General features: G+C 43.7%; 1 protein-coding gene across 1 annotated transcript in view; it reads right to left on the bottom strand.

Annotated features, from left to right (window-relative positions):
• Positions 1-10,496, bottom strand: part of LOC306940070 (voltage-dependent L-type calcium channel subunit beta-3-like) — a gene marked incomplete at its 5' end in the record, with an annotated part of 31,335 nt that extends 20,839 nt beyond the window's left edge. The window contains 2 exons of the mRNA XM_079525027.1: positions 8,864-8,956; positions 10,413-10,496. Coding sequence (XP_079381153.1) covers positions 8,864-8,956; positions 10,413-10,496 — 177 coding nt within the window. The remainder of the gene's footprint in view (positions 1-8,863; positions 8,957-10,412) is intronic.
• Between the last annotated feature and the right edge of the window lie 1,543 nt (positions 10,497-12,039).

Genomic DNA, 12,039 nt, shown 5'->3' with positions numbered 1-12,039 from the left:
TTTGTAGAGTGGGCACCTTGCTGTTAACCCATTTAGCCTTGTGTGCAATTGATAGAAAATAAGTAGTTTTTTGGGTGAACTACTCCTTTGACACTGCAGTTACCTCCCTTGCAGAGTCAGAATATTCCAAGATATATTTAAAAAAAAATCACACCCGTGTGAACTGAGTGGTGCAACTCCCCCCCCCCCCCCCCCCCCCCCCCCCCCCCCTCTTTCTCTCTCTCTCTCTCTCTCTCTCTCTCTCTCTCATTAGCAGGCAACAGTGCAGCACTATCTCTCTCTCTCTGTTTCTGGCACAACAGCGCCACTTTTGCCCCTACTGGTACTCATAGTCACAGTCACTTTTTCGCGCAGACAAAATGAAAGCCTGGGTATCGAAGCTACATAGTCACATACATAGGTTAACACGGACATTGCTGTTCCTTGGAGTGCACCACTCAAAAATGCAGATATACAAGCTTACAGCTCAAGCTTGTACATCTGCAATTTTTGAACATGTATCGAAAAACATCAAAAGAAATTGGAAACTTTGGAATAATTTGGAATTGTTTCAAAGATGGAGTGCAACAACCTGACATCAGGTACTATGATCATTGATTATACTAGGAGGAAGTTTTTTTCCCCAAAAAGTGTACAGAAAGTGTTAAAATTATGTTTTAGGTAGCCACACCCACTAGTTGAATAGAGGGTATGCGCATGCATGAAGTGAATATGAAATCGAGTGGCAAAGTGACTTGGCAAAGTGAGTTTAATGTAGTTTAACGTTGTTTAATGCAATCAGATAGGACTTTTCTGTTTGGATGTATGGGCTGTCAAGGCCAGAAAAGTAGTTTTTTGCCACTCCCGCATGGCGTTCCCGCATAACGTCCGGGTATGATGATGATGTCACGTGCATACCCTCTATATTCTTCTAACCACACCTAGAGGTCAATTAGAGTAACTCCATAGACACATACAATATACAAACAGTACAAAAAAAACACGTCCGCTCTAACTCTGCAACCTTTGTTTCCTTTCCGGGTTATTCAGGAAGGTGGGGGCTTTTGTTATGAGCGGTGTTCACTCGCATTAGCTCAGACCCCTTCGTTATCATTACAACCAGTTATGCCGCGATGCGGTACAAACTCACAAATGATTTACGATCGTCAGGTGCACGGCGGCTCACCATGGACAGCGCTCAAACCTTTTGAGATACAGTACTTTGAAAATCCTGTTATAATGGAGGCTCAATGGAGCTGGATTTAAAAATCCCATAGCTGGTGGGGAAGGAGGCTCTCCATACTAACCCATACTAACCGGTCGCCACTTTCATATTGGAGTATACGGTTGTCTACGAACATACGCGTAGATAGCACCAGTAGGTACCGATAGCTTAGCTACGTTTATAAACGTAGATAAAAAGTTAACACAAATCTTCTCTTCTGGGGGTCCCTGGCACAAAACATTTTAAGATGGGGGTCCGCGCACAAAATATATATAGATTTGGGGGGTTTTTGACACAAAAAGGTTTGAGATGTCATGCGGCTGACAGTAACAGACTGATAATGACTGATGTGTTTCACCTGCGGGGAGTCAGTGATTGATGAGTGATGCACAGCTGGGCTGTGTGCTACCGGGAGTTTGTAGTGATAAGGATTACACAGTGCAGCAAAGACACTGATATTTTAGAGCCTTCTTCTTTCCCCATTTCTGTTCTTTGGAGTTGGGAGTTTGTCAGCATGTCAAACTGAGCTGTCGTCAAGAGGGATGACACCCCAGTAGCAGTGGTGTAAAGTGAGTATTAGATATGACGTTTGTACACGTCCTAAGGTCTGAATGTGTTAACCAACACAGTCACATATCACTTACTGCTCTACCATACAGACAGGTTAACATATCATTCTGCTCATTAAAATAAGTCCCGGATTGTAGCTTTTATAAATTGCCGTTAAAAATTATAATTGTTGCAGCTCTAGACAGTCTGCAGAGCTCGGAGCAGGCAGAACCACAACGTCAGAATGATGAATGGCAATAGAGAGAAACGATATCAATAAACAAGTGATGTATAAGAGCACAAAGATGTGGTGCAGACAGCAGTATACAGTAGGTACACAAAGAAGACAAATGCATCATGTGTTGAAGTGACAAGGATGTTTGACACACAGAGAGACAAAATAAATGAAAACAACAGCAACAGCCACCGAACAAAGACGAGAGAGAGACAGACGGAGAGCTAAACAGACAACTCACAGCAGAATCTACAAGCTCAAAATGTGTCACATTGCAACGTGTTTTGAACTTGTTAGGTCAGCAATGTGTCAAACTGTTACTTTTCAGGGTTCAAATTCAAAAATAGCACAATACTTTTTTTGTGTGTGATGCTGTAGTATGATCAAGAGGGGCAGTTTGTTACTTACTCATTGTAGTGATGCTGTCTGGCTGCCGGTCCTTGCTTCCCCTCTACACTACATGTTGTACCGGTACCGATCCCTTTCCCAGAGATACCACACACACTGGAGCAGACGGACACACACACGCACACACACACACACACACACACACACACCGCCGACACCTTCTACCTACATTACCTTCCTACCTACTGTACCTACCCCCCCCCCCCCCTTCCCGTGCTCCTCCCCCTTAGCCATGCCCAGTTTATGTTCCATCGTGTGACGAAAATGCAGAAAATAGCCGATTCTACAAGGATTTGTGATGCGTTGTGAGCCTATTTTTGTAACGACAAAGTATAAATTGGGCTTCTCACACGCAACAGTGAAACACACGCACGCACGCACGCACGCACGCACGCACGCACGCACGCACGCACGCACGCACGCACGCACGCACACCACACACACCACACACACACACACACACACACACACACACACACACACACACACACACACACACTCTTTGTAAAGATATATACATCATTTTATCACTTGGCTCACTTGATCAGAGCCAACTGAGTCCTATTTCCGTCTCTCTACCTCCTTAAGACACTGACACTGACACACACACACACACACACACACACACACACACACACACACACACACACACACACACACACACACACACACACGGTCCCTGTCAACAGTGTTGCATCATAGCACACACAGCACATCAACAGTTGTAGCAGCACACAGCTCATTGTATTCCACTGCAGAAGTGAGTCATACCTCACCGCTCCACCCCAATCACAGAGAAAGAGTCTTAATATGAATGCATGCTCTATTTTTTTAAATTTGAAACAGTTTTTGCAGCGATACCCACAGATTATACAGTACGCCTATTACATATTTTGTTTTTGTACATGACTGCCCTCCTTCATCATACAGTGTTGTACAAAAGGTATAGTGAAAGAATAGCTACGAGCTAGGCTATTTTCAGTATAATTTATTGACATATTTCCCAGCCGACAGCAACGATGTCTCTGTCGGGTGGAAACCACCTCATATGTTCAAAAACTATTACTTTTCAAGATTAAAGATTAAAAACGGTAAAACTCGCAGATCTGATCGCGCGCGTGTGTGCGCGCGAGTGTGTGTGTGTGTGTAAAATCACACCCGTGTGAAGTGAGTGGTGCAACTCCGTGTGGGGATGGAAGTTCCAGACCCACAGGAACGCACCCAGGGTGCCGGCCTGGTTCCGGCGAGCCGGCCCGCGTCCGAAACGGTAGAGAAATGACAGAGTTACCATGTGGGAGTCCCCGGGGGTCCATCCAGACCCCCAGGAACGTGCCCAGGGGGCCGGGCCGGGCCGGTTCCGGCGTGCCACCCCGCGTCCGAAACGGTTGAGAAATGACAGAGTTGGGGCGCCCGCTGGCCAAGTGGTCCAGGCGCATGCCACATATAGGCTTTGGCCTGACAGCGCGTTGCGTGTTCGAGTCCCGTTCATGACGACCTTTGCTGCATGTCTCTCCCCTTCTCTTTCTCCCTCTTTCCTGTCTCTCTTCACTTAAAGGCAGAAAAGCCAAAAAACAAATCTTAAAAAAAAAAAGAAATTACAGAGTTACCGTGTGGGGGTCCCTCTACTGTACTGTACTGTACTGTACTGTACTGTACTGTACTGTACTGTACTGTACTGTACTGTACTGTACTGTACTGTACTGTACTGTACTGTACTGTACTGTACTGTACTGGCACACCCGAAATCATCATATATGCAGTTATTATGTGCGTGTGTGTTTGTGTGTGTGTTAGGTTGCGCACAGGTGGTGAAAAACAACCGTGCTATTTTCGTGCTCAGACCCACCCAGCCAGCTACCCAGCCAGCTACCCAGCCAGCCACACGCATAGCTCCGTAAGGGAGTGGTTGCACCACTCAAAAAATATGCTGGCACGAAAATCAACACATCACCAAACCATCGGTCCCAAAGAAGGCCTGCAAATGAGTTTCATGAATATTTTAAGACTGTGCAATATTCTCTGGGAATCTCGGAAGATTGTCATCGAGCCCCTAATCAGGATAACTAATGTCCCTCTTCTCAATAAGATGTCTGCTCAGCCCTTTTCCTCTCTCCCCCTGCTCTCACACTAATGGTTCTCAGGTACACTGCTCCACTAACCTCCCCTCGGCATGAACTCCGTGCTAATGGAGCTGTGCTGCATGGTGCTTCATTTTAGCTGAGGTTTTTATTCTTTTACAAAACTAAATAAAATAATACCTTCACTGTCGGAGGGCAGAGAACCTTGTATGTCCAAAAGGGTTGAACCATTGAGCTATTGAGCCTTCTGTTACAGTCTTCTGTTACTCATGTTTGCACATATAACAAATATGTATTGAATGACATTTGCACAGCACATTTGCAATTTTACTAATTTGCACAGTTCACATGAGTGAATATTATGTATGTAGTGTGAGTCACACTACATACATAATGTGAGTTTTTATTGTTGAGTTTGAATGTTTAACAGTACCCATGGTGTGTTTCAGTAGATTGGGCTGGACCATAGTCAGGGATTGAGAAGTGCTTTTTCTATTAATGATATTCATGTTGTAATATAGTGTGAAAAGGGACAGACTCATTACTGTTGTAGTTCTTAAGGGTTTTATAACATAATTGATGTGGGCTTATGTATATATTCTTTATTGTATGTTCATGTATGTTTTGGATTTGGAATACACCCCTTTAACTGGAACAGCTGGAACAGCAGTGTATAAAAGGCTGGCGTCTGAACTGTGTGTGAAAGGTTGGACATCACAATGTCAACAGTCAAGGCCAAGGGTGTGACATCATCTTGATCACAGGCACTGCTGCCGCACGGCTGTTGTCAAAGCTTGCCTCCTCCACCCCAGCCTCCACCTTTTGATCTCAAGTCTGGCATAGTCTCAAATACTTGGGAAATATGTCTGCTGATTCAAGCTAAATATTAATGTCAATATACTGCTTACGCATTGCTCAAATGTAATTTTGCATGGCTGCATGGCTCTTAAGTCATCTAGAAATCAATATCGATAAAGTAAACTAGAATTCAACGTTGATATAGCTCTAATCTGATTCATGACATTAACGTTAAAATGCATTCAAGTTGTATGCTTCAAGTTTGCATGATTCAAGTTAATCTCATTAACTGTCTTTATGTGCTGTTCTTGTTACCCATGGGGGATTTTGCTAATGTTCTCTGTTTTTTGCTTCGACAAAATTCAGAGAATATCTCCCAGAGCGCAGAGCCTTTAACGCCAAGTTTAACTGTATACCATTTGTTGCAATAAATGGTGAATCTACTTTGACGTGTTTCCTGTCTGGTTCAACTTTACCATGCATCTGTACTGCTTCCAACTGCTAAAAATGGTCATTCTCAATTTCTCACAGGGACATTATCACATTTAATTAGACTATTGATTGGTCGGTGAAGGTGAGATACTATTTAAGTAGGTAAGATTAAGTAGAAAATGCGATAAAAAACGGCAAAAAATTAATGTTTTTTAGACGTGTATACTTAGATTAGACGTTGATTAGCAGTTGTTTAAACATCTATATATAGACCGTCTATATATAGAAGTTTAAACAACCGCTAATCAACGGCATATAACTACAAATCAACGTTATTCAGATCTTGTAATGGGCGGCCCCAGAACCTTTTCTCAGAACTCTTGCACCTCCCAACTAGTTCGGAACACCTGTCCGAAACGGCAGTATTGTGTTTTGCTGTTTTCCCATCGTTGGGAAGGAGCAGTATTGGCTTTTGCGATTCAGGAAACAGAAAAAGGACCCTGTGTTCCAATGGATCCTAAATGTGACACGCGCATTGATGCAGTTCAAGGCTGTTGGGTTACAGGTAGCCTGGCTAATAAGCCAGACTAATATCACACAACACTGTCGCGGTATATTAGTCTGGGCTGGCTCCATTTGGATTTCATTTCCCGGGGGGCGGGTTCAAACATTTTCTCTTTGACGCAATTGGTCAGAGATACTGTCAGTCAAAGGTCTCAAGCATTGAACGTCACTGTACCAAAGCCCGCCCATATTGCATACCGTGTCCCGATTGGTCCGACCTGTTCTCGGTTGTAGGAAAGAGGCGTGCTACTGAGCCTCGCCAGACCGTAATCCGCTGGTAGGCAATTCTTTTTTGCCAACGGCTGATTCGGTCTGGTTTATTAACCAGGCTAGGTTACAGGTGCATGATGAGAAGCCATTTCCTTTTTTGAGTGGTGCAAACCTCTCCAACAACCAGCTTTGTCTGTATCTATGTGTCTATGTATGTGTGTACCTGTATGTGTGTGTACCTGTACGTGGGACCCAAAAAAATGAGCATGGTTACTATGGTCACTGACATTACGTCAGACCACAGCTGATCAGGCTATATAAGACCTTGCACCACTCAGTTCACACGGGTGTGATTTTTTCTTTTACGTGTAGCGCTAGATGTGAGCATGCCGAAGGCACGAGAACCTCTAGAGAACCATGTTAATATAAACGTGCTCTGAAAATTCACACTGCCGTGTTAAGTGGTCAGATGGGTGGACCAACACAACCATTTTACAGTTTTTCAAGTGGGCCCTGATCCAGAGAAGGTTGGGAGCCACTGTTCTTCTTTCTTTCTTTCTTTCTTTCTTTCTTTCTTTCTTTAACCACATCTCCAGATCTCTACCTCTCTAGTGTATACTTGACCTCGAAACACTACAGTAATTAAGACACTGACTGGGCTGGGTTGGGATTTGGATGGAATGCGCTGCTCTCTCCTGGACAAAAAGAGCAATTACAATGTGTTGGGACAGAAGGACTAACCTAAAGGAAGCCGTAACACAATCTCAACAATGACACCAGGACAATAAAAATATGAACAAATGCAATGTCTGTCTGTCTTTCCTATCCATCCATCCATCCATCCATCCATAGCTGTACGGTACCACTTAAACACCAGTATCTGAAGCTCACGGATCGCCATATGCTTTTTTGTAGAATGTTAAAGATGGAGTGCAGTGATTTATTTACACCCTAAAACATGATCAACAGGTATTATTATAAGGAGGACTTTTTCCAAAAAAGTGTACAGTATTTGTTAAAATGTTGTTTTTATGTGGACAACAGGGGAAGATCGCACTTTATTATCAACCTTTCTCTGTTGCAGCGGCACACTCTCACGGGATCTAGTAGGCTAGCACCAGTCAAAATTGGACGTTCACGATATCTGCCGCCAGACGGTGGCGCCCACTTATATAGGAGACCATTTGTAGGATTTGTGTACCACTAGTCCTTACCCCTTCGAATATATGAACACCAAATGATGTAGCCTACAGTGTTGGTAATGCGATTTAATAGATCATATTATTGATGTACGCATTTTGAGGTGTACTCAGTCTGGGGCTGGGGGAGGGAGTTAAGGGATGAGCTTGGGAAGTTGGGATGGGCACAAAATTAATATTATTATTAGGCAGGTAGTCCGCGGACCCCCAAGTTGTCAGAATCATGGCGTGGGGAGGTCTGTGTATTCCTCAGACTCACAGACGTCTCTCTCTCTCTCTCTCTCTCTCTCTCTCTCTCTCTCTCTCTCTCTCTCTCTCTCTCAAACATACACACACACAGCGCCCCGTCGTTGCCATAGACTCGAGTTATTTTATTTGTCCCGGCCGGCTCATGTGGTCTGACACACAATCGCACGCAAATCTGACAGCAGACTTCCTGACGTCACCGCATGGCCACACCCACCTTGTGGCCACGCCCCATGTCATTTGCCAGGCACTGCAGGCAGGCTCCACTGGCGCGACCCGTTAGCAGACGTCACACAGACATGCGCGACCCGTCGTTGCGGTTGTACAGACACACCCGTGTCCTGCTCCATTGTTGTAAATAACATGCTGCTAGTGCTTGCTAACGTTGAGCTAGAGCGAGAGAGAGAGAGGCTTGCGTCTAATGCAGAGATCATGCATTAGCACACACACACAACACACATGCCAATTAAATGATTAACTTTCTCTTCTGGAACTTCACGTTTTACCTAGGTAGGACGTGAAGCTAGCGTACGGCAACTACACACGCACACACCTCTGCGTGGTACAGGCGAAAGTCAACAAATAGGAAATTAACCGTGGTGTAACGCAACGCAATGGACATTCAACACTAATAAACAGCGTACAGTGTGAGAAAGTGAGAAAGGTCCTCGTTAAGACCTCCATAAATAATGTAATGGTCAATGCCTGTGTTGAAATTCAGAACCATTGGAGCAGTCAGTGAATGACAGCGGCAGTGTTTCGTACAGACATTAATTCAGACATTCAGACATTCCCTTTTTATATGTTATAGATTGCTCCAATTTGGATGTTCTATCTTTCTAAATCAACCATCTTTGATGCAACCCGGTGAATAAGACGTAGCACTTTGTTCAGCTTGCATGAACAAAACCCAAGGCTATGTATTAGCTGTAAATCTCACCTGCCGCTTGATGAAGCTTGACGTGGTGTCCGAAGAGGTGCTGCCATCTGAACGTTTGAAGCGACTCTTCCGCTTAGGCAACTTCCTGGGCACCTGTGCATGGGACACAAGAGAAACAAAAAGGAAGACAACGGTTCACAGTAGCCTATTTAATGCAATAGAGAAAGTTTAACGTTTAACTATGTAACTTTTAGAGGCTAGAAGTTTGAGCTCTCTCTCTCAGAGATTGGAGTGGAGGGGGGAAGGGGGGGGGGTGGCTAACACCTTCCCTGTTTTGTCACACACTTGCATTGATGAGCTTTAGGTTGCATGATGCATGGGATGACAGACAGACAGACAGACAGACAGACAGACAGACAGACAGACAGACAGACAGACAGACAGACAGACAGACAGACAGACAGACAGACAGACAGACAGACAGACAGACAGACAGACAGACAGACAGACAGACAGACAGACAGACAGACAGACAGACAGACAGACAGACAGACAGACAGACAGACAGACAGACAGACAGACAGACAGACAGACAGACAGACAGACAGACAGACAGACAGACAGACAGACAGACAGACAGACAGACAGACAGACAGACAGACAGACAGACAGACAGACAGACAGACAGACAGACAGACAGACAGACAGACAGACAGACAGACAGACAGACAGACAGACAGACAGACAGACAGACAGACAGACAGACAGACAGACATTAAAGGTTATGGGGACAGACATTAAGGTTATGAGGGACACATCTCAAATAGGAAGTCAGACTTACACGAATGGTTATACAAAAAAACAGAGTAACATATTTCAGGATTCTGTTGCTTCAAAGATATCTGAAAATTAATATCAAACTTTTAGGTCCATAGCCTGCCATTTACCATATTGTTGATACGCTTTAATATATAGAAATTGGGTGGCAGCTATAGGTGTTATGTGTAGCTATAGCGCCACAGCAGCAAGCAATTGTACCTATATAAAAAAAAAGAATTTGTAACAGCTTATATCAAGTCCATCCATTACGGAGCCAATTAAGGCTATCATTTGCTATCATCAGGCTATCATTTTGTCCGTTATGGGCCTATTAAATGAAGAGTAGCCTAAACATATGCTACAGGTGAGAGTCGATCATGGCCTTCACCTTTAACAACCTGAGTAAATTAATCCACGGTCCACGATATGATACATATGTCTATCTACACAAGGCTGTATGCGGGGGCAGCGGGGCTTTGCAGCATTGGAATAAATGATAAATCCATGCAGAATACATTCGTCATGGGCCCAATTTGCGGACTGAAACAACAACATAAAACGGTGTCCTTGTTTTGGTTGGGTTGCATCCCGTTAAGAAGACCGTACAATGGCATTCAATCTGCAGGTAAAAAGTAGCCTTTTCCCTTTTTTTGCTGCTTAACGCGACGCCTTATATTGCTTCGCTCCGACAACAAGTAGCATCAGGACCGTTATTTTAAACTAGACTTTCGCTCTGGAGGTGGAGGTAGAGGTGGAGGGGAGGGGGGCGAAGAAAAGGACGGAGACTTACCTGGAAATAGTGTGACTGAGAGACGGTCTCGACGCCGCCAGACAGAGGGTCTACAGACGACTTGGACATCTTGACTTGCACCATCTATTGAGAGGAGCGGAGGGAGGCGGCGAGCAGCACATATAGATGTGATGATGGAGTTGTTCCTACTGGAATAAACGAGCGATACAAAATACATCGAGATGCGGTAAAAAAAAAAAAAAAAAAAAGGGGGGAGAGGGGCGGTGAGGGGGCGGGGGAGGGGGGGGGGGGGGGTTGGGGCGCAGTGACAAAAATAATGTGGAAACGGGAATATGGCTATTACTGTCCGAGTAATGATGCCGCCCAAAAATGTATTGTGAAAAAATGAATAAGAGACTAATAGTGGAGCTAATTTATCCGATACGGCTGAAGCGTCGACGTTCGAGCAGGCCTATTCATTCTCACTCTCTCTCTCTCTCTCTCTCTCGCTCTCTCTCTGTGTGTCTCTCTTAGCTGAGGTCCGTCAACCCAGCTAAAATAAGATTTAAAATCTTCCGGTCCTCGGATTCCAAAATAAAGGCGATGATGACAAATATTTAATATTGTTCTTTTTCAGGGGTGGGCATTTATATGACAACATAGCATGGGCTAGGGCCAAGGTGCAATACTATTAGCCTGCTGTTATGGATCTTTACTGATCTGCACTTTACTGCAATAGCCTGGCCTCCAATCAATGTTGGCCTCATCATCTGCTCTAGCCTCTGGCCCACGCTAACCCTAACCCTTTTATTTCTACTCTACTACATCTCAGAGGCAAATATTGTACTTTTACTGCACTACAACTATTTGAAAACTATATAAAGAAAGAAAAGCAGGTGTGCTTCCTCTGGAAACTGCCATTAAGGCAGTGTGTGCTCAGCTTTTTGTTGGTTTATGAGTTAAAAGACAACTTTAGTTTTTTTCAACCAAGGTTCATGTTTTAGGTTGTTATTAAAGAAACTAAAAGATGAGTGTTATTTTTTTCCCATTTGCTGCTTTCTTTCGTTTTAGGGATTTTAGCTGTTTTTGACGGGGCGGGGGCATTCGAGCATGGGGCTAAATATGTATTTTTTTACAACATTTTATAGCGATTTTTTTATTATTATTTACTATAGTCCTAATAAACCCCAGGTCAAACTGACATTGAGCCTATGACACACAGTGTGGCTTCCCCCCAGTAGGCTACCTTCACATTCAGTAGATCCTGTGATTTATTTGTGGCCAGATGTAATTTCCTGGGGTTTATTAGGACTATAGTAAATAATACAAAAATTAATCTCCATAATATTTTGTAAAAGAATACATATTTAGCACCATGCTCGAATGCCCCCGCCCCCCTGTAAAAAACAGCTAAAATCCCTAAAACGAAAGAAAGCAGAAAATGAAAAAAACATAACACTCATCTTTTACTTTCTCTAATAACAACCTAAAACATGAACCTTGGTTGAAAAAAACTAAAGTTGTCCTTTAAGTTACAAGTTACAGATTTAGATTATTAATATTATTACAAAACATACTTCAGTCCTATTTTAACTTCAATGTATAAACTCACAATGTGTCGAATCGTTGTCGAATATGCTATTTTCAAAAGATTTGTATACATTTTAGACATAAATCTGATTACATG

Source organism: Electrona antarctica (genome assembly GCF_951216825.1).
Source record: "Electrona antarctica genome assembly, chromosome: 2".
NCBI classification, from domain to species: Eukaryota; Metazoa; Chordata; class Actinopteri; order Myctophiformes; family Myctophidae; genus Electrona; species Electrona antarctica.
The sequence above is the reverse complement of the archived record's forward strand: the minus strand, read 5'-3'. Positions and strand labels throughout refer to the sequence as shown.